General features: G+C 43.0%; 1 protein-coding gene across 1 annotated transcript; it reads right to left on the bottom strand.

The window, feature by feature from the left end:
- Positions 1-6,419: 6,419 nt before the first annotated feature.
- Positions 6,420-21,174, bottom strand: SUCLG1 (succinate-CoA ligase GDP/ADP-forming subunit alpha). The gene is made up of 9 exons (XM_080589983.1): positions 20,999-21,174; positions 14,576-14,679; positions 13,560-13,676; positions 12,781-12,993; positions 12,635-12,692; positions 10,006-10,089; positions 9,138-9,289; positions 8,471-8,659; positions 6,420-7,497 (listed from the first exon to the last, which is right to left on the bottom strand). The coding sequence occupies exons 1-9, from the start codon at positions 21,042-21,044 to the stop codon at positions 7,471-7,473; spliced, it is 990 nt and encodes a 329-aa protein (XP_080446109.1). The 5' UTR covers positions 21,045-21,174; the 3' UTR covers positions 6,420-7,470.
- Between the last annotated feature and the right edge of the window lie 2,470 nt (positions 21,175-23,644).

Raw genomic sequence — 23,644 nt, 5'->3', positions numbered from 1 at the left:
GTTTGTTTGTTTGTTGTTGTTTCTTTGCACATTGCTATATCACTTATGTTTAGGGTACGCTGGCTTCTCCACCAAACCTCAAAGCAGATCGGATCCACAGGAGCACTAGTACATCCAGAGATGCTACAAGTAAACTTCAAGGTGAGAAGCAAAGAGGACACAACTGCAGGCCCCTGCTTCAGGCAGCTGACTGCCCTAGGAAATAATCCGTGTCAGCAGCCCTGCAGCCTCTAAGGATGCCGTATTTACCAGGATAACAAAAATTAAACAAACAACAGCAACCAAAGGAAAAGAACTAAAGTTAACCACAGAACGCAGCTTTGGCTGGAAACAAGCTGAGCATATTTTCTTTAGTTGACTAATTCTTGTTTATTTTTTGAAAGCTGCTGCTATAAAATTCACAATCCAATTACAATTTCCAGGCTGAAAGAATGGCTTCTAATTATATTGTTTCCTATCACTGCTACAATCATTGCAAGAAAGAGTGGATTAAAGCTGTATTATTTGTTCCCTGTACAGGAATCAGATCCCGGCATTGTCAAATGATTTATAAAAGACACATTAAATAAACTAACAATGTTTTTGCAACAGAAATGGGCTGTACCATAAACAGGACAAATTGAAAAATACAGATTTGCTGCCGTGTTCCGGTGCATCAGAAATGAGGATAACAGTAACCGTGCATACAGAGTGTGGACTGTATAAACACAAAATAAGGAGGGAAACGCAGGTGAGTTTTGAAATGTGAGACCAGGCTTTAGGTGAGCTGGCTTGGTCTCTGGCCTGGCAGAAACTTTCAGCATGACTTTGGGGAAATCACTTGGCCAAGGGGAGAAGAAGAGCTCCAGATACTGTCCTCCCAGGGCAGCTGTCTCCAAGTAGGTGTGAACATGCATGCTTTGGGTGTCTAAGTTCCTGAGAGGAGAGTCTGGCTAGCTAGAGATCTAGTCAGAGGAGGTCGATGACCAAATGTGTCTACTTGACCATTCCAGAGGTTTTGCTGTCCTTGCTTTGTTTCTCATATGCTTTATCCAAGCACCCAGTTCTGCCATGTGTCTGGTGACCTTGGGAGGTGGATATGGATCATAGAACCACAGAATCATGAAGGTTGGAAAAGACCTCCTTGATCCAAATGCCTCCTGTGTTTCAGGATGGGGCTGAACCAAAGTATAGGTTGTCATCCATGAACCGTCAGATCAATTTATTCCCAATTCATCCATACTGTGGTAGACAAAGAAATCCAGTGTCTTGAACTAACCTAACTGTTTCCTGCAGAAAGATGTATCCATTTAAATGACTGATGAGAAACTTCTCCCACTTATTGCTTCTCCTCCTTGCAGTTAGAGCTAGTTAACAGCAAGACTGGCAGTCTGAATGCAGAGCAAGGAGAGGATGACCTTGGGCAAGACGCTATCCTTCAGGTTGTGAACCCTTCAGAGACATTTCTACACAGATTTATGCACACATCTCTCTCTACGTACACAGCAGCTATTTCCAAACACAGCTTCTAGGCTACAAGACCCCTTGCAGCCTTTCTGCGCGGTTAACCTCCTCCACACAAGGGCTGACACTGAAGACCCAGCACCAAATTAGTTTCTTCCTACTTATCGCACGCAGAGAAGCAGGACTACTCCAGTCCCTAAGGGCACTGCTCATTGCCCTGGCTACTTCCAGCATATACAGCCTGGTGTATGTGACACTATGGTAGATGCTTTTCCAAGGAGCCCAATCTCCTTCTCCTCTTCTCTAGCAGTGAGTGACTATTTCATAGTTTTTTTCATTATGCACTGGGTTTCTGTTTCTTTTGTTGTTGTAAATAAATAAAAATAAAATCTTTCAGGCCCAACAATTCGTTTGTCTTCTCCTTAACTGTCCTTCCCACTCTCCCACTCTTTGGCCCTCCAGCCTTGAGCAACAGAGAAAAAGGGAAAAGAAAAAGAAAAGAAAAAAAAAAAAGAATTGGTAAGCTCTTGAAGAAACAGTCTAAGACATTTCTTGTCCACATCAAAATGAAGATAGGTATTTCTCTAAGGCAGGTCCCATTTGACTGCCAAAGCCCCACAGTTCAGACAACATTACTCATACCAGCTTGAAAAGCAACAAGAAAATTCGACGTTGCTGGTATACTGAGAGCATGGGGAAGAAAACCAGCTGCTTTCTTTACCACTTCTCTCCAACTTGCATAAAAGGATATGACCATAAATCAATATAACATCCAGAAAGAATAAAATAGTGTTGTTCTTATTTTCATCTGCTATTTCTCCAGCACATTTTCAGCTCCTGAGCTCAGAGCAGGAACCCAAAACTGTTTTAGTGTTAAAACCTGCCACCTAGAGAGCAAAACCACGAATGGAAATAGGTTTGTGAGCTGTTGTTTTTAAAGCAACTGTCTCATAGCATTACAGATGTGCTAGAAACTATAAATTCGCTGTGCTGTCTTTTAGGGCAACAAAACAGATTTTAAGAGACCCTTGATTATGTATCTGCACAGCACAGACATCATTACAGGGTATTGCATCTGCTCCCAGCACAAACACTGCTGCATGTGGCTTAGTGATTATAGGACAGAAAAACATTCTTTCTCCCAGTTCTATAAATTTGTACTTTGTGTAGACAGAGACTGATCTCTTTCTCCCTCGTTTTTTTTTTTCTTTTCTCCCCCTTTCCTTTTTTGAGATCACATAACCATTGCAGAAAGCAAGGCAGTTTTTAATCATAAGTTTTGGTGCTTTGAGTGGCAGAAAACAGGCTGGGTCTGAGTCTGCAAGTGAGCTGTGTTAGCTCAGCCAGCCTGACAAACTTCTCCTTGTGGTCTTCAGACTGAAAAGGAATTAAAAAAAATAAAAAAAAAAAAATCACAGAGCACTTCTGAGGAAGTTTCCTGAAGTTTTTAACTGGAGCAAAACAACTTCCAAGTTTCCACTTCTAGGAAAATGTCCTGTTTCCATCTCAACTTCAAATGGAAGAAGTTGCCAATTTCCTTCTGAAAATGGAAAGTCTTTCAGTATTTCTGAGTCAAGAAACATTTCTGAAATTGTGCATTTTCATTCCAGGCCAGTTCAACACTAAACCACATTTTCACAGAGAATAGGAAAGGGAATATATTGAAGTAGTCTCCCCCTAAAAATGGTGCCTATCAAACGCGCTATTTCCATAACGCATCCAGTCCCAGGGCTCCTGCGCTCCTTTATAGAGACTAGAGGGGAAAGGCAGAAAGGGTGGGCAGAGGCAGGTGAAGCAGTGCTGTAAATTTGGAGGAGTCGGCTACTTGCTTGTAATTGTGAACTACCTGATGTACTTCCCACTGCTCCGCTTGTGAATGGGGCTTTGGGCTGCGCAGTGCCTGTAGGTGCAAGGCAATGGCAGCAGCTCCCACAGGTGCCGCTGCCCGTAGTAACTGATGTGCCTCAATGACAAGAGACCAGCCAGTGCCAGGGTAAATTCTCACAGGGAAAGTTTAACGCCTCGTTAAATAATTCAGAAGAAGCCATTATTTAACAATTTGGCCAGAGACGCGTAGCATAACCCCGTCTAGTTGTTAGTGGGGTGCTGAAAGGTTGTGTCCAAGAGACTTTTGTCTTGGGTGTACAATTTCTGCAGAAAATGCCAAACCGCAACTCTTCCCCTCCTATCACCACATGGCCAGGGTGCTCAGCACTCACAACCCTCTGCTCGTGCCCCAGGAGGAGCTGCCTGCTGCCTAAAACACCCCAAATCTTGTGCTTGTCAGGTGCCCGCAGCAGCCCAAGTCTTCCCATCCCCACCTGGAGAAACTCCGGACTCACGCCTGTATTATCAGACATGCAGAGAGCCCTTCTTATGAAAAGCTTTAAGGTAATCCTGACAAGCGAGAGCTAGTGGATAATACTTAATTCCACAGTTTCAGCATAATTAAGAGCTTACGATTTGGGCATCAGAAGTCAGCTACCACTTTGAAGACGTCCAGACAAAAGCCAGCCCCCGAGGTTCTTCTTGAGACCGCCATTACGGGCCTCGGAGCTCAGATCCTGGCGATTTCTGGCCCATTTTGACATGCCCCTCACCTGGCTGCCAGCAGGAGATCCAGTCACCAGGCCTGCGGGGCCCAGCGTCAGGCCACGAGCAGAGGTCAGTCACCGCCCCAGGACAAAAGACATTTTTTGAGCTACTTTCAGGCCAGCTAATTAGCTGCCTTCTGCCAGAGTGCAACCTCTAACCCCCTCGTCACCGGTGAGGCCCATTAGTGAGCGCCCCTCTCCTCACCTTAAAGCTTTGAATTTACTATTTGATCCACAAAGAATTAAGTTGCGTCTTCAGTTCAGCTAAAACCACCCAGACCATCTGAATACAGCAGCCACCTGACTGTAATTAACACATCTGCTAGGGCCCTGTGGGATTTCAGTCCACCACAAAAAGAAGCAGGTAACCAAAAGGATGAAAAGCAGCACATCCAAAAAATGGGGTAGCTTGAAGAACAGTGGCAAATCTCAGAAGCTATCACAAGAGCTGTTGAGAAAACCACCACCACTTTCTCAGGAATCCCATACAGTTTTAAGTACATCTCAACACCGGGGTGACCTTCTGTCAGGAGCCTCTCCTTCCCTCTCCACCTCCTACTCACAAAGACGACCTTATCTAACCACATGAATTGGCATAAATGAGTTTCAGTAAAGTGAATATTAAAAATCCCTTTGCTAGAATCTAGCAAGCATCATTTTAACTACAGAGATACAAAGAGTAACTTAGTCTTCCACAGAAATATGACATAAAAAATTAATTCTGGAAAATAGTATAACCACAGGGAAAAAAAAGTCACCAACACATCCTACAAACACAAAAGGCATAGGATTTATTAGGTGTGACAGACCTCTAACCTCAAAGAATCAGCATTGACATCATCAAACTCAAGGAGCACGTACTAAGTGAGGATATTGGGTACCATTCAGAGGCAAATACTGCCCAGTAAGAAAAAAAAGAAAAAAAAAAAGAAAGAAAAAAGAAACTAGACCTGCATCCTCTTCTCTTTTTCAACAAAATCATTGCAGCAAAAATGAATCCCTCTGACCAAAAAGAGCATCTAGAATTTATTCCTAAAAAGTGCCTGTGATTTATAGGTTGGCTTCATTGCCAAGTCTAGATCAAGGTATAAAAAAATAATAATGATAAAAAAGAGACTATTTCATAGAACAATGAGAATTTGAATGGTAATATCAGTAATGTCTCTCTTGCACATAAAACGTATTTATTAAGCGATAAGGTAGCAACAGGTTTAAGGCTCAAGACCAATTTAACTTTTGCCTTTGAAAAAAAAACTCTCGATTTTCCATATCAGATTACTTGAAATTATTTATTCACAAGCACACCTGGATGTGAACGGATGTGAACCTATTTTCCAGAGACGCTGTCATTAGCACTGTAAAAGGCTGATGAGATCTTGTCAAGTGTTTTAGATAGCAAGAAAAAACTGCAAAAATTAAGCCTCTCTATGGGACATGGTCAGATTTCTTCTCCACCCTCAGGCGATCCTCCTCTCCAGGCTGGTACAGCCTGCTTCCCGGGGCTTGCACAGAACCAGACAGCTGCTAAGGAGCAGCACTGGATGCCTGCTGTGAACATTAGAACAAGGGGCACATTTTCAATGCTTCCTCAAATTTCAGCACATGAGGAGCACTTCCTCAGGGGACAACGGTCACTGGAGTTTACGGCTGTCTTCTAAAATCGCTGGTGCCTCTGAAGTAGCTTTCATTGAGCAATCCCTAGCAGGAAACTTCCTACGCTTCAGTTGTCCTGGAAGGTCATCTACCATAACACTGGTGGCACTGATGAAATTCAGGCAGTAGATGAAGTGTTACCCACCCCAAAAGATGTGGAGAAGCCCACCACTACAATGAACCCCCTTGATTAGCAGGTTCCCAAGAGGAAAGGCTGCAGTATCATGACATTCACGGGTGAAGAAGTGCCTTCTTACATGGATTGAGACGTTCTAGCACTTGTATTTCTGGAGTTAAAGAGCACTGTTTCATCTTTTTTTTGCTTTAAATTAAATCAGGCACTACACAATAACTGAGCTAGTGTTAAATTCCTACCTGTTGTCATAGACTTTACCAAATGATTTACCACTCAGTGCTGCCTTCAGCTGTCCAGTGACATGTCAGGTTCATTTTAGTAAACCACACCAACATGAATAATACAGCATCTAGTCTCTGTGTCCTAAGTCCCGTACCATCTGACCAGTGCCTGACCATATATGAAGCACATTAATACACATTCGGTGCAGCAGACATTTGACCTGTCCTTTTACTCCTTCCTTCAGGGCGTAGCTCTAGGAACTGTAAATGTCAGCGTCAAGATAAATGCTCACTGCTTGCATGAGGAAGCAGAATTGCCCAGGCGCTTAAGTGAGAAAACTAAGAACAGTTTTAAACAAATAACAACACGAGTTTCGGTAACAGCACCTTTATGGAACACAAGGTTAGCTTTAGACAAGTGCCAGGTTACATGAATTTTCAGCCCTCTATATAAAGAAAGCAATCTTGGATTTACTCCATCCTGATGAAACTTCTAACACTCGTTTATAGGCACTGTGTTTGGGCTATTTCCAAAGTAAAAAGGGCTTTCCGTTACAGTGCTGGGAGTGGTTAACAGGTAAGATAACTTATTACATTCTTTTCCAGAAAATAATAATTCTCATCCATTATCTCCCAGTGTTATTGGGATTTCAGAACACACAAACAATGCAACCCTAGTTCAGGTTAAAGAGGAAAGTAAAGTAGTTTAAGACAAAGAGCAAATCATTTTCATAGTTACACTTTTGAATGTATACATTTGCATTGGAAATTAGACTCACTTCTGTGAACAAAAATTCCACCTCTGTAAAACAAAAAGAATTCCTCGTCAGTAGAGGGCTACACTGTGCACGGGTCAGCCTTGAAAAGAAAGCCTGGACTTCAGGCATATCCAGCTACGTGGATCAACAAGCAACCCCTTCAGATCCAGCAGCTTTGGTTTAATGGACGGAAACTTTGGCCTATTGTTCAAACGTACTTGCCAGCAACGAACAAGTAAGAATTTTAAAAATAAAGTGTGATACATGATATGAGCAATGTGCTTAAAGTCAGCGCCTTGATCCTTAAAAGCATCTCTATAAGCGACTTTACCTTAAAATGGGCAGTGCTTAAGTTACAAAAGATTCAACCCTTCAAGGCTGATTGGTTTCTTTATGATGGTTGAAGAAACAGTTCTGCTTCAGGAATTCAAAAGATGTATCAGGTTTAGTAGTAGATTTATTAGTTTGCTGTGATTTACAATAAGGTGATCGCGTCTGAACCAAGGAGACATCAAAACAGGTTTAGCCAAGAGGTTTATGGCTTCAAAGTCAAATTCCACAACCAGTGCCAGTCATTTGGGCAACTGAGGATTAGCAGACAAAAGATAAGCAGAGGCCAGGTGCTGCACTGATGGTTCAGAGACGGTGTTCCGAAGTGTCTTCTCTTACAGCAATTTCCTTTTCTCAAACTCCTGCAAATAGCACACAGACATTACATGTAGGGAAAAAAAAAAAAAGGGGGTTTACTAATATTATAAATTACTTTCTATTTACTGTACTACATTGAATTTTAGGAATTAAAAAACTGGAATTAGAAAGTAAATTAAAAAGCGTGTAATGTGTGCAAGTACTCTCCCACCTCACATTAACTCACTGGCTATGAAAAACCAGTAGCTCTAGATTGCGGTCAGTGCACCACACTCAGACTGCAATGCTGTCAAGGCACAGGAAAACAGGCCTGAAAAACACTAATTCTGTATAGAAACTGCACCAGGATCCTTATAGTAAAGGATTCAAGCCAGGAAAGAAATAAAGATTTTTGGTTTAGTACAGGAAAAAAAAAAAACAACAACAGAAAAAGGGAAGACTCGCACAGCAGCCTGTGAAGGTGCTATTATGCAGTCATCATTGGAAAAAAAAGATAACTAGCACAGCTGAATTACGCATTTCCTCTAGCTATGAAACAGTGCCTTTTTTTGGAGATGAATTAAGAAAAATGGCAATAAACCTATTTCATACAGAAGTTTCTCAGCTGTATGCATTCAGCCATAATTCCAAATTAGTACTTAAAAGAGACATGCCTATATGCCAGGGCTTTCCTCCTTCAAAGACTGTACTTTCAAAGAGTGTTTTATTATTTTAAATTAACTTGGGTTCTTTGCTTCCTCAGATAGCATCCTGAAAAGACAATTCAACAAGTTGTTGCAAAAGCAGCTAAGCGTAATCATTTCTATATTTTGCTGTTTATTTTCCTATAAAGTTGTACTATACACACTACTTGTGCAGATCATCTAAGTAATAACTGCAGCTATTTCAGTCACTAGACTTCTGATGTTTAACCAAGCTTAGAGCAACAGAATATTTGGGTGAGAGATGTACTACCATTCCCTCAAAAGTAGACTCCTGCTCTGGATGAGTGCATATACCAGTTTCCAGGTAACGAACCTTGTAGATGGTGCTACCTAGCTGAGCAGGGGACATGCTGACCACGACACCAGCACTCTGAAGAGCTGCTATCTTCTCTTTAGCTCCACCCTTTCCACCAGCAATGATTGCTCCAGCATGACCCATCCGCCTGCCTGGAGGAGCAGTCAGACCAGCAATGAATGACACTACTGGCTTGGCATTTGGACCCTGTGAATAAAGAAAATATACAGAGTTACACGGGGGAGAGCAAGATGAAAAGCAATTCTAGATGGCAGGTTAACAAAAAAAAAAAAGCATCAACTAGGCAGGCAAAGATATCAAAGAGCTAGAAACCTCAGACAACATGGAACCACTAGTCTGAAGATAACTCCTCCTGATTAACTGTGTCAACCAGAAGCGATCATGAACTTTAAGACAGCTCTTTACAGAACCATGTATATTACCAAAAAAATGTTCCCTACAAATATCATTAAAGGACTAAACATCTGAAGCTGACACTGCTCTGCTGTTAGAATTGAAATTGGAAGCTTCAATCATGATAAATCATTCTCTTTAATAAGAGTATAATCGCCGTTTCTCTTTTGTTCTTTTGTCAGTGCAGGTTAGAAACTGTACCAAGCTTTCTTGACATGGCAGAAGATGGTTAACCACCAAGGCATCTGGAAGCAAGTTCTTTAAGACTTACAGAATTATTTTCTTTCAAAAATGCTGCTGCATCTTCTTCAGCATTTCCTCCAATCTCTCCAATCAGTATGATCCCCTCAGTATGAGGATCCTTCAGGAAGACATCAAGGCAGTCAATAAAATTAGTTCCATTGAAGGGATCACCTCCAATCCCTGAAAAAAACATGAAACCACAGAAAGGTAACTGAAGATAACATTACATTTACATTATTAGTTTCAAAGTGAATTTCAGCATGAAGAGTTGTTCCCAAAGGCTCAAAAGATGGACAGCTCTCAGAGTGCCAAGTTCCTGTTACAAATCTGTCTCCTCCACTATTTTACAGAAAGCTTGATATCCTAAGTTAACATCTATGACCTTTCAAACCATAAGCAAAACAGCACACCTTATACAGAGACCCTATACAATATACAACAGGGGCGAGACTCCAGCTCTATAAATTTGCTGTAAGAAAATGTGAGTTAGCCAACTTGCTTAACATACCCAAGCAAATGCCTAAGAAAGCCCTATCCCTTTTTAATACTAAACATTTTAGAACACTTCCTAGTGGGAGGTGTCCCTGACCATGGCAGGGGGGTTGGAACTAGATGATTTATAAGGGTCCCTTCCAAACCAAACCATTCTGTGTTCTTCTGTGTGTTGGCAGTTCTCTGCTCAAAACTGTTTCCTAGGCTGTTATTAATCTGACAAGGAAATGATATCAGAGAAGGGGGATACTCTTCACAGCAGCTAGGGATCTAATTTCTCAGTAAAACAAGAAATGATTCAGCTATTTCTGTGCTTGCAAAAAAATAAATTTAATTTGGAATTGTTCCTGTGAAGAAGAAGCAGATTAGACTAGGTACAGCAAGCTGCTCCTGAGGAAACCTACCAACACAGAAAGACTGCCCCAATCCAACTTGCGTCGTCTGATGAACAGCTTCATAGGTCAGGGTTCCAGATCTTGACACAATACCTTTAGGGAAGAAACAGAGATAAACTTAACACTAATGTAGCTAAGTGCATGACTAGAGGTAGCTGTTCTTGCATTCATGAAAATCACCTTAATAAACTGAATGTGAGATGTCAAGTTTTCCAGTTATCCTTGCCAAAAGATGAAAACTCTATGTAAAATTATATCTGTACAATTTCTTGGTTAGCACTCTTAATACTGAATTGTAAACAGACTAACAGGCTTGCCCAGCAAGCCAGTTATATTGGGTAAGATAGCACTCCTCACGCTACAGCTTTACCAGGAGAGAAAACTGAAAACAAAACAGAATTTCTTGTCCTGTATACAAGTAGCTTATGCACTGAACTTAAAACAGGGTTGCAGCTGAACAGTTAACAAAATAATTCAGTATTAATTGTATCTCCAGTATTGCTAGGCACAAGAGATCCTCCAGAATGGAAACGCACTGCATAATTCAAGTTACCACTATTAAGATAGTCATTGCTGCAACTTATCTGCTCTGCGATACACATTTAACATTCACATTCCAGTATTACAAGAGACCACAACCTAGCCAGGCCTAACCAGATTTTCTACAGCAAAGGTTATGTGCTGAATCCTAGATCAGGAGCAAAATCCTTGCATGTTTTTGTTCGTTTTTCAAAGTCAAGATTTTTGTTAACACTCCAAGAGGGAAGTTTTCCAGGAAAAACAGACATTGTCTTCCGTCTATTTCAAGCCATTTAACAAGCAATGTAATTAGTGTATTGCACGAACAGAGGACAAAATGCACCATTAGACTAACAAGCTTAGTTTTATCTACAGTTTATACTGTTGCACAGTGCAGATGTCTACTAGCAAAGAAGTTTTTTTCTCACTACATTTGCAAAAGGCTTCCTGTTTACTATGTTTCAGATTTCATGAAAGAAGCATACAGAGGTCCTAAGACTGTGGCTATTTTTATAGCTTGCATCCCAAGATTATCAAATGGTTCTTGGACGCCTCACAGTAAGAGAAAGCTGGGGAGCATATCACTAAAGGTCATAGTGTTAAATGAAGCTGGGAGGATGGCAAAGTTCACATCTTTACTCCCCGATTCTTGGATCACCATTGAAAATGTTTCTATTAGGCCAACTGGATTTAAAATATTCTTTTGTGCTTGTGGTGCCTTGCATTCAGATTCTCCTGTCTTGTGACGGTAAGATATTTCAAGTAGACACAGAAAATCTTAACAGAACTTTGATTCAGAATGAAGATCGAGGTAACGTCAGCTATCTTTTACAGTCATAGAGCAATGGCTTGATGTAATCTACAAAGGGGATACCCACAGTAGTCTGATTTTTCAATTTCAGGTTTGACATGAGCATTAATGTTTCCTCCAGCATACATTAGGTACTGTTATTCTAAAGAGCTCCTCATGTTTGAAAAACTGTCCTGAGTACACTTAGCTTAAGAGCACTGAACAGCTTTTCCCACAGCAAACACACTTTTCACAAGAAAAAAAAATGATAATGCTGTGAAGGGTACCTCCTCCTCCAGAGGAGGGCCACAACAATGATCCAAGGGCTGGAACGCCTCTCCTGTGGGAACAGGCTGAGGGAGTTGGGTTTGTTCAGCCAGGAGAAGAGAAGGCCCCAGGGAGACCTCACAGCAGGCTGCCAGTGCCTAAAGGGGGCTGCAGGAAAGCTGGGAAGGGACTCTGTGTCAGGGGTGTGGTGACAGGACAAGGGGGAATGGTTTTAAACTAAAAGAGGGTGGGTTTAGATTAGATGTAAGGAAGAAATTCTTTACTGTGAGGGTGGTGAGGCACTGGCACAGGTTACCCAGAGAAGCTGTGGCTGCCCCATCCCTAGAGGTGTTCAAGGCCAGGCTGGATGGGGCTTTGGGCAGCCTTATCTAGTAGGAGGTGTCCCTGCCCATGGCAGGGGGCCGGTACTGGGTGATCTTTAAGGTCCCTTCCAACCCAACCCATTCTGTGATGTTATGATTCTGTGTTCAAGTTAACCTCACCACCCCACTGACAGATAATGGCAGCATATGCTGTTTACAACCTTTCTAAAGCTCTATGTATTAAAATATCAATGCATGTTTTGGAACAATTTTCTTGATTTTTCAAATAATGTAATGCAGGAGCTATAATCCAGTTGTTATTTCTATAGTTTAGGACAAGGAACCACCAGAAATCAGGACATGACACTTGCATGCAACAGGGTGTGCAACTACCTTATGATTATGAACAAGTCACCGCCCCTCTCACCTCAACTTCCCTGTCTGAGAAGTGGCTGTGTCTGCCAATTCCACTCACCATGGTATAACTGCCTAACTTGTCATGTTATGAACTTCTTGGTAATCTCTTCATTTTGTGGTGATACTGAGCTCACGCTAGGCGTAGGATCCCAGTCATAGAAGCATTAAGGTTGGAAAAGAAGTCCTCAGAAGCCAAGCTGTTGGAGGGATTAGTATTTGGGAGCCCACTCAAACCCCAAGGTAAATGGACGTACACTCAAATTAAGAATAGTAGTGTACCAAACTTTACTTTTAGATAATGCAGAGATATTCAAAAACTCACCAATTCTTCCCTTCTTGTGAATGTGACCAGGCATGATACCAATTTTACATTCTCCAGGCTAAAGAAAGAGTGGGAGAAGTGAGATGGAACATTTAAACCATCACTAAGAACGGTCCAGCTTTGGAGCAAATCCAGAATTCACTTACATTGATGACACCAGGACAATTCGGGCCCACGAGTCGAGTCTTACCCTGCCGAACCAGTCTGTGTTTAACCCGAACCATGTCCTGCTGGGGAATACCTTCAGTAATGCAAACAACTAAGGCCATTTCTGCATCGATTGCTTCATTGATCGCAGCAGCAGCAAATGGAGGAGGTACATATATAACAGTAGCAGAAGCACCAGTTTGTTCTTTGGCCTACGAGGAGGATACAAAAAAAAAGGTATCAAACATTTAGTGGGCCCAAAGAGAACTTCTGACAACTAGTCATTTAAAATATGTCCACTCCAAATATAAATCAGGTAAATAGATAGATACTGATTTACTATAATCAACGCAAGTGTTAAATTCACTGAAGACAGACACACAGAGCGTAACCTGAGACCTAAGTACTGGCTGAAAAGGATCTCCCCGACAAACAACGCCACAAACACCCTTTGATAATAGTTGCTACGATTTCATCATATGCACCAGAATCAATCAGAAACTAGTTACGGGCATAAAACATAAACATATTATAAAGAAAGTTAAAAAGTCATTTGCGTTACTGAGCATCTGGACTCTGAACTTCCCAATGGAAGGCAAACTCATGCTTGACCACAGTGAAAGCCACTTTTAGAAGGCATCTATTTCATTGCTTCCACAGTGACATCCATGGTTCAAATATTTTGTCTCTTCAGTATGAGGAATGCAATAAGGAGGCCTTCAGCAGCATTAGCTCTTGTATTAAGCCACCTGGTCCTCCAGTCATTGCTGCAAATTACCTCCTTCACAGAATTAAACACGGGCAGACCCAGATGAGTTTTTCCACCTTTCCCTGGAGAAATTCCTCCCACTAGATTGGTGCCATAGTCCAATGCCTGCTGGCTGTGAAAGGTGCCCTATGAGAGAGAGAGAGAATGAGTAAAGTTAAAATGCATACGGTAACAAAGTAAATGTAGCAAAAAAAGGTTTTGATGACATTTGTAATTCTGAAAGCAATTCATTGCACTTAAATTTACAATGAGAAGAAGAGATTTCACAGGAGGAGATACAGCCAGCCGTTTTGAAGAACATACCAACATGTTTTATAAGGATTCAAAATATGCCATGCTTTTTGCTTTTAAATTGGAGCACTGTGGTTGCACACTCAAGAATGGTTTGTTCTGTGTTGCTAATACACCAGCAGACATAGCAACCACATTTTATCTTCCACATCAATTATGGCAGATGACAAATACATTAATCAAACAGAAGAAATTAGCATTCTCGTCCATGACTAGCTGACAGACTTAGCAAAAGCAGTCTTCTTCCCTTGCAAATGTGTAAGAGTCAATGTGAAAAAAAATTAAGTATCCTGAAATTAAAACTTTTTTTTTCATAGCCATTGATATTCAAAGGCTTTTGTGAAAGAGGCACTTTGAGAACTGTAAGGTTTTTGTAGTTTTTTGCAAGTCTCCCTTTACAAAGGAACCCTTTCAGTTATGTACAGCTTAAGGCTTAAGACCAAAGCCAACCACAAAAATCAAGTCATCATGGAGACGACAAAAAAAAAAAAAGTGTTTTAAGCTTGTACAGTAGTGGGAAAAAAAAAATCTAGTTTATCGAATTTCAGAAAAAGGGTATTTGGACAGAAGAATGGGAAACCACAGAGCTGAAAGGATCTTCTTGATCACAAAGTCCTGTTTCCTAACAACACAGACAAGGCCAGCACATCATCTCTTTTATATGTTACTATGTTTTGCGGCCAATTAACTTTCTGCACTGAAAGGGTGACAGAAGAAACAGTTCATATACATACCTGTTTGCCTGTAAAACCCTGACAGATAACCTTTGTATTTTTGTTAATATACAGATTTTTCCTCGATGCCGAGTAGGAGCAGTGTCGTACTCCATTCTGGTGCACTAGAGGAAGAAAGCAAGGAGAGAGCAAACCATTAATCAACTGCCCCGTTATGCTCTAAGTTAAAAAGTGTCCTATCAAGTCAGTGCATGTATATTTACGCTTACAAGAAAAGATGAGTTGATCGTGTAGCTCCTGTTTTTAAAAGTAGCCCTGAAAGTCGCAAGCATTTATGAACTTTTATTCTAAGATAGGAAACAGCTGTAGTTCACGCTCTCGTTGTGGCTGCTCGGTTTGCCGGGAATCAGAGGTTGGGTACTGAACATCCGAGCTCCAGACAAGACACATCACAAACATCTTAACCACTGCTTTCATTTGTGAACGACCACGTCTCTGTCTCCTAACAACTTCTACAAAGAGGCAAAGCAGAACTATGATCCTGATATCCCAGAGGCTCTACACCTTGTGCAAACACAGCACAGCCCCTGCAGACACCGAGAGATCTCGACACGGCCACAGGACCCCCAGGCCTAACTCCAAGCACGGCACACAGCAAGAGATCTTTCCCCAGCAGATGCTGAGCCACGGGAGCTTGTACATCGCAGCTTTCAATGCACTTGGGCTCTTGAAGAAATACGGCTCTCTGGATACTCCACTGAAACGGTTTTCAATTTAGTTCTCACAACTCTGGTCTTGTAAACACCGCTCGCACACAAAAGTAACACAACTGTAGAAAAATGGCACAGTGAATGCTGGTTTCAAGAAGAAAAGGAGAATGACTGCCACTCTGATGAAGGGAAAAATGGGGCATTATCAAATGATTAAAAAAGAAAAGCGTAGAAGGGCCCAATGCAAGAAAGCCTGAGACAGCCGGTAAGGAGGAAAAAGAGGTCTTGTGGCACAAAAAGGATGCACTCAGTACCACGAGCTTTCACAAAGGCCAGGGTTTTGAGAGGATCAGAACTGATTCACTTCCTGCAAGCATTTTCGATAAAGACCGCATTTTGTGCCTATAGTGAGGGTGGAAGAGTGCAATCCTCATACAAACACTGACACTAGTATGGTACTACACACATCATGAGCTAATTTAAAACTCTTCCACTTTGGATTTGCAGAAATAAAAACTGAAGTCGAAATAAAAACACAGAGGTTTTGAATCGGGATCCCCGGATTGTTCCACATACCTGCTCAGGCACGCCTGATCCAGCGGGAGTTGAGTTGTTTTTATTTTAGTGTTTGTTTCTTACAAAGGAAGCAAATACTACTAAGATGAAAAAAAAAAAAAAAAAGAAAAGTATTCTTCAACATAAACTGTTGATGCACAGAATTTGAGATGACTGTTAGCAGGACACACTCAGTGATTTTAGTATTAAAAAAAAGCAAACAGTCATTTCTTTCTCCATACCATGAAAGCAATTCTACAGTCCCAGCTCAGCTGCCCATTCCGTACCTATTTTCAGCTATTTATAGCCTTTCACAGAAAGGTTTTCAAAAGCTTAAGTTTGTCGATTCTCAGTTTTCAGAAGACTATACAGACATACATTTCAGGGATAAGAATCTTTAGTGCCTTTTATAAGCTATCAAGTACCCGAAAAAAAGGTATTTATTCCCACGCACTGATAACTGAAAAACAGCTTAAATGCCACGCTTTTTCTGGATTTACTCTTAAAAACTGTATATGCTTCATACATGAGTGAAGAGCCTATATTCAGAAAAAAATACAGCTGGTTCAGAAGAAGCTGGCTAGGGCAGAGCAGTTGGCTGTCTCCAGAGAGAGGCAGCTTAGCCTGGCACGTGTCTGGGGAGCAATATATTTTGGAAGAAATTTAAAAAAAAAAATCACCTTGCACTTTCTGGGCTGGCTTTGGTTGAGATTTTATTTATTTTTGTAACTGGCACAATACAGCTCTGTATTTCTCTCCATGGCCTCATCTGAAGCAGAAAGGTTTGGCCCTGGCTACCAGCACAGTCGGACCTGCAGAGAAATCGGTGGAGACGAGGTTTGGCTATATATATGGGGCACTTGCAGCAAGCCCTGAGTGCAAACAGCTGGCAATTTAAACAGCTAATGGCAATTTAAATAGCTAAGACAGATATAAGATGAGAAGGAAACAGGTGGAATATTGAAATGGCATGCCTAAGTTCACAGCAGGTAAGGCAGAAATAGAATCAAAGGCTCAGTTTCCAGCTAGGACCTTCATTCACGAGCGGCTCCCAACTCCTGCAGGCAATTGCTTTGGTGCCTGAGTGTAAATGTATGTGCCTTCAAGAAGGCAGGACAAGAAACGATTTGCTCTTCTGCTTACAAAGCTTCAGCAATGAGCCAGGAAAAGCCAAACTCCTTGCGGATGCTATTTTAATGCGCAGCTCTCGCTTACAGGCCAAGTTACAAAGGTGCAGGCTCCACGCGAAGCCATAAAGCACAAAGACAAGTCTTAACAGTTGCAGATCTTATCGAAAGCACGGTGGAAACGCTGCATTTTGTCAAATCAGAGGCCCAACATTAACAAAACCGTGTTCAGCCAAGGCCTGTAATGCACTCACTGCAGCTCAAGTAGCGGGACAACCTGGTTACCTTCACTTCTTGAAAGAAACCTCACAGCAGCAATTCACGTCTTACAACTAAAAAGCCTTTCTAGAAAAACATGCTCCTACTTAGCATTGAGTGCAAACATCAATTTACGTGCTTAAAGGAAAATTAACCCATTTGCAAGATATTTTTAAGTTACACATCAAATGTAAATACTGTTTTTTGCAGCATTTCAGGCCCTCTTGCAGCAGTATCTCCAAGTCCAGCCCTTACTTAAAATGGCACAACCCAAGCCACCTTCGCCCAGATGAGAGCCAGCTGACCATGCAGGTACTAAATCTCTTCCTCAACTTTACAGAGTTGAAGATTTGTTATTTTCAGGACCTCCCACAAGACTCCCTAGAGCTACAGGCAGGAGTCCAAGTCAAAGTGCTTCCTTCTTGCCCACGTTTATCGTGGAGGAAAAAATGTCTGGAAGCTGAGGTAGCACCTGAAGGTGCTCACAAAATGAGCACAATATAAAAACAAGGTAAAGGAGGGCCCTGAGCAGACTCCTACACTGGCAGGAGACGGACAGGTAATAAATGAAATTGTCCCTCTATTGCTCCTTGAAATACCCCGAGGGCCTGGAGACGAAGGAGGATATTCCTTTTCCTATTACCATTACGGAAGGGAGGAAGAAAGCCTTAAAAAATGCATGGGCTCCAACACAAACAGGGAAAATGAACTTCAGCGCAGGGAAAGTCAGGGAGGGGGTCAAGTACAAAGAGTGCAAGGCAAAATACTATATAAGTTTGTTGCCCCTTTTTTTTTTTTAATACACACACACTTTACTTTCCATCAGTTCCGAACCTTCAGCTTGTTTGTGAGAAATCCTTCCAATATTTCACACGCTGTTTAATTTGCCTCTTTACGAGCGTCTCCTTTCTCCTCCCTCTGCCTACAAACGCGTGGCCTGGAGAGCACAGAGCAGCAACAGCTCTGGGGAGTTTCTTACATTACAGCACAGACATTACAAATAAGTTTCTTACATTAAGTATTCTTACATAAGTATTCTTACAAATAAGAAGTTTAGCAAAGGCCAAAGTACCACAGCAAATTTTAGAGTTCGCTGACTCAAAGTTTGATATTACAAGAAGATTTGACACAGTTCCTCATCACAGTCCTTCCTTCAGTTGTGATGATCATGATCAGGCCGTACGTGCACATTCACACACGCGGTTGTATTCTGGACAATCCTTTCTCAAACCTGTCTAAATTCATCCTGAAAGGTATCGGCTGCAATACTAGAAGATGATCCTCAGTGACAAAGAAGTTTTCATGCTGTTGAGGGATTGCCAAAATATCTTACTCCTGGTCTTAAAGAGGATTATGAGCTCAGGGAAGGATTTCCAGCTATTGGTACCCAGCCTCTCTTCTCTCACCCTTCCCTTGCCAAATTCCTGTTAATTATGGAAAAGAAAAAAAAAAAACAATCCACAAACATGGCATAGGGGTTGAGGAATTAAGCAAATTAACCAGTCTATAAAGGAGAGATGCAATGACTATGCTACAACGACCACGTTACACAAAAGCAAGCTGACAGACAAGTGACAATTAGAAAAATTTTATTTCTTTCAACACCTCTCTCTTCCCTAAGCAAAAATCCCCGCTTAGTGCCACGAACATCACTGGATACAGTCACAGGAAACACGATGGCATCTGAAAGAAAAGCTTTCTTCTCCCTAGCTTATGAAGTTGAAACTGCAAGCCCTCGAGGAAACAGGCACACTCTGCTCCGCACAGATCAAGTTCTTCTAAGACAACGAACTTTTTCCCGTGTACACAGCACTAAGAAAGCGTGCAGCTAGCGAGCTTGCACAAAAGCAACAAACAAATCCTTCAGTGTGCGTCGTTATTTCTGCAGCACTTCTTTGCCAGGATTATTCACAAAATTTACTTTGATTATTTAATCTAAGAGCTCTCCAAAGCCTTCCAACTCGCCCAGAACATTCAAAAATCCCGACTCTTCAGTGATAATCAAGATAAGCTTAAGTCTTGGTCCATAAGCGAGCAGCGCTTTGAGATGACCTTTGAGCAAGCCCTCACCACTCATTAACATATTGCATGGCTTGTTTTCACATTGTTTTCACAAATTCCTGAACTGAAACAGTGATACACACCCTGCGGGCTTGCTTCAGCAGTATACCAACAAGAACTGATACTCTTTTGCAACAGAAAACACTAGAAAGTCACTATTTTAAATTGCCACTAAGAGATGTTAATTATTTGTTACTGAGACTGTTGTACGAACAAAGTCCAAACTTAATAAATTAAAAGACTGCCCAAACCTTAAGAGTATCAAACCAAAAACTGTTTCAAATGAAGAAGTGTTCCTTCTTACAGGACTTTCTTACAAGTGTTTATAAACTGTTGCAAGCAGAAAGCTTCCTGAATTACTGAGTCCACCTCCTTCCCCTAACCCCCAAAAAGCATCTTAAGCACTCTTCCCTAATCTCTTACTGCTACTTGTAAAGGGAAGAAAGTGGTTTTTTGAAGACATAAAACTGCACCCAAGATTAGCTTTGCTGGGGGCATAAATTAATCTAAGCTGGAGGTGCTTCGTTCTCATCTCCACCAGAACCAACCTGCATCAGACTCACGGGAGCCAGCTCAAAGAGCTGCCTGGCAGAGTCAGCCCCATGGGAAGGGGTATGGGAAAGGGTCCAGGAAGGAGTACTCGTGCTCCTACAGCTTCCTACTTGTGCTCATGGGGGACAGGAGGTAGGAAGGGGTGCCTGGGGAACGATGGGTGCACCACAGGAACAATTTGGACCAGCTTAAAACGTCGTAGGATCACATCATGAGTCCCTGATCTGCACGTTACCACAAGAAGCATAACGTTTTGCTTGCACGGAGATCCAGTGAAATCTGTTAAGTTTAACTTTGCCCGCTCGCTGTCAGATCCATGATTAACACACCATTTCCTCAGCTAAGATTCCACGAAACACCTCTTGTGCCTAGGCATACCCATACCAATTCCTGTAGCGAATGCAGCATTAGCTGCACAAAATAAGCACAAAGAAAGAAAAACACTTTATTTAGTTTATTGTGATCTTCTCTACGACCCCTATAAAAGCTTTCAAGCTGAAGCGTTAGCTGCACATTGCTCGTGTTCTCTGTGCTTAAAGGCTAACGTTGTTATTCTTGACAACACAGACAACTTTATAGGGTCGTGCTTCAGTCTCAGGACAATTTAGGGACCTCAAGAGGCCCCTAGCCCGAAGAACCACTCAAAGCGACCAGACCCAACCCCACCACCACCTTCCTTGGGGAGCTCTGTGCATTTCCAGGGATGCAACAGAGAAAAAAAAAAGCTGCTGGGCTCCCCACCCAGCGTCTGACACCCCCCAACAGGAGGACACCCTTCATCCTCAGGACCCCCTGCCACCCCCAAAGGCCCCCCCCAAAGCCCCCCAAAACCACCCCAACCCCTTTCCCTGGCAGCCACCCATACTGCTGCCCCCCCCCCCCCCCCCCCAAAACATGGGGCAGCCTCCCCCGGCTCCCCACCCGACGAGCCCCAGGCCCTTTAGGGCTGCACCCCGGGGGGACACCGAGCCCCACGCTGCCCCTCCCCAGCCCTCCCCCTCCACAAGCAGAGGACGCTGAAGGGCTGGAAGCAGAGCCCGGGCCTCCACCCCCCCCCCCCCCCCCCCCCCCCACACCCCCTCAGCGCATCCCCGCGGCCTAGCCCGGGGGGGGGGGGGGGGGGGAGCAGGCCGCGGCGGCCGAGAGCGGTTGCCAAGAACCGGGAGGGCCCCGGAGCGCCGGAGGAGAGGGTTGGGGGGTCCCGGGGGAGCGCTACTCACGGCGGAGGAAGCGGCCGAGGAGCCGGGCGGCGCGGCAGTGAGCCATCGTCCCCTCGCAAGGACACCCGGCCCGCAGGCCCCGCTCGCCGCCTCAGCACCGCCCGCCCCGGCAGCGCGCGGGGGGTTGTGGGGGTTGTAGTCCGTCAGGCTCCCGGGGCAGAGCGGCGCCGAGATACTCGTTCCGTGCTAAATTTTAGCTCCTAATTTGTGTTAAATTCCTTCAGAAGATGAGTTCTGGTGGGCCTGCAGGTGGCCCGGTACGCTGCTAGGTCAGCAGTGGGGGTGAACGGCACGCTGCCTACACAGGGATTACTTGTTTGTCTTGGCTATAGCCACGAGTGCAAAAATAAGTAACATTTTCAGGGAAATGCTTCGGTAAACAACATAAGACACATACATCTTCGTTGGTAAATCTAATAAAATACTCCTCTCTACATAACAGACCCCGTCTGTTACTAATTTTCAGGGCAACATGTAGGAATGCGGCACAGCCCACGTCCCGACCGCACCAAGCAAACTTTCAGTAAATTATACAATCACAGAAGGATTTGGCTTGGAAGGAACCCTAAAGCACAGCCAGTCCAACCCCCCACCATAGGCAGGGACACCTCCCAGCAGCCCAGGCTGCCCCCAGCCCCATCCAGCCTGGCCTTGAGCACCTCCAGGGATGGGGCATCCCCAGCTCCTCTGGGCAGCCTGTTCGGTGCCTCGCCACTAAAAACTGTACCTTCAGGAGAGAGAGAGAAGTTGATCTAGAACTACACACAGCAAAAATGAGCGAGACTGGAGAGCAGACATCCAAATAGAACAAGAAAAAAAAAGAAAAACAACTATTTCTAAGCCATCCCCCTGGGCTTGCTGAGGCAGGCCACAGACAGGCCTGTTCTAAGGGTCAAAGGAGAGGCCCTGGCCTGTCAACAGGGGGATCCGAAGTTTTAAACCCAAATAAGTTATACAGCGGGTTTTTCTTTCTCTCTTTTATGCTGAGCTATGTAGCATCAGAAGTCTGTCTATTGGATACCAATTTAGAATAACTCAGGCATGAAGTCAAAAATGTGGCCACTGCAACTTTTGTATAGTTTTAGTGGGACTGTAGAAGGTGAAGGGGGTTTGTGGGTTTGTTTTGTTTTGTTTTCCAAACCTGAGTAGCATAAACATCTCTTTAGTCAAAACCTGAATGTATGTAGCGTCTTTTGAATATTAATATTCATGTATAATCAAAAAGTCATTACCACTCTAACAGTAAAGTTTCAGGGTACTGAATCAAGCTGTACAATATAGAATTGGCCAGAAGCTCTTGGAAGTGGGTTTGTTCCCGTCAGAGCACACTCTGTCCCACTAATATTAATTTAGTTAATTTAATCAACTACATAGAAAGAAACCATTCAGCCCAGGGAGAAACAATACAGCAATTAGCAACACTCGGGTGGCAATGACTGGGGCTCCCTTACACAGTTCGGGACAGACTGAGTTTTAGCTCAGAGGGGGTAGCCAAAGGATTAAAAACAACTGTGGGATTTAATCTACAAACAATGCTTTTCAGGCATTGCAGGAAGATCAAATGTCAGGTAAGGGGTGGGGTCTCTCCCTAATGCATTTTGAAGTGAGAAACTTCATTGTAAGAGCAACACGGAACTTGGAGTTCAACCTTATGAAAATCACACGCCTAGGGACTGAATCCTAGAAAACATTTTTCTTGCTCTCTTACTCAGAGTTGCAAGTTGACTTTGTTTGAAAGCACTTCTTTGTGATACTAAACACAGGGTGTTCTGCCTAGTATCCATCTGCAGAGGACCAGACCTTCGGATCGCAAAAAAAAATAATATAAAAATAAAAAAAAAGAGGATCATGTTAACGTTTACCCACGTGGGAGCTCGTAGCCTAAGATAAAACCACAGTGTCTGCTAACCTTTTCCCATTCCTAGATCTTTAGATGAAAAGGAGTTTCATTGCGTGAACAAATTCAACTGTTTTTGGTGCTCCCTTAAAACTTATTGTTAAAAAGGCTTTCATTGCTTCCTTTACATCGTGGCTGGGCAGCTGAGGGCCCTGGCTGTGGTGCTAGCGGTCTGCACCCTTCCTTGGAACCATCACAGCAGTCACTCAATCTCTCACAGCCTTGATTTCTTCTCTTTAAGAAAAGACAATATTAATGCTTTGTTTGCTTGCATCAGCAGCTAAAAATGTCCAATGCAAATAAAACACCAACCCCATAAATATCTGGATTTACCAGCACTAAGAGCAGCAAAAAACACATATTTTTTTTTCAGGTTGCCTTGTTTACACCCCAGGCCCTAGACATGATGTTATTCCACACAATGAACACAGACTATGCTCCGGGCTCTGGCACCTAGATCTAACAGTCACCTGCACCAAACCCCTGTGTCTCTTTTCTCCATGAAGCCTTGATGGATACAGCAACTGCCTGCCAGGCTTAGCCTTCTCCATCCCCACAGGTGACTCACCCCTTAATACACAAAGCAGTCTCTTTTCCATATGCTCATTTCCATGCATGGATCTATGTATCTCCTTTTCTGGGTTTCAGGAGACATCTAAACTGCTTGTGGGCTGGCATCTAGTGCAGCTTGAGCTGCCCTGCAGCACCCCGTCCAGCTTCTTCCTGCCTCTCCAGAAACACCTGGGTTT

The sequence above is a fragment of the Anser brachyrhynchus genome, assembly GCF_964034855.1.
Source record: "Anser brachyrhynchus genome assembly, chromosome: 4".
Classification (NCBI taxonomy): domain Eukaryota; kingdom Metazoa; phylum Chordata; class Aves; order Anseriformes; family Anatidae; genus Anser; species Anser brachyrhynchus.
This window is presented reverse-complemented; position numbering and strand designations above follow the sequence as displayed.

What these genes read in the sequence shown, in the direction of transcription:
- SUCLG1 (XM_080589983.1), bottom strand. Translation starts at nt 21,044, where the DNA reads ATGGCTCACTGCCGCGCCGCCCGGCTCCTCGGCCGCTTCCTCCGCC. An exon ending in CCTCGGCCGCTTCCTCCGCC is followed by an intron (nt 14,680 to 20,998) that starts GTGAGTAGCGCT and finishes TTCTTCCTCTAG; the next exon opens with TGCACCAGAATGGAGTACGA. An exon ending in TCACAAGAAGGGAAGAATTG is followed by an intron (nt 10,090 to 12,634) that starts GTGAGTTTTTGA and finishes TCTTCCCTAAAG; the next exon opens with GTATTGTGTCAAGATCTGGA.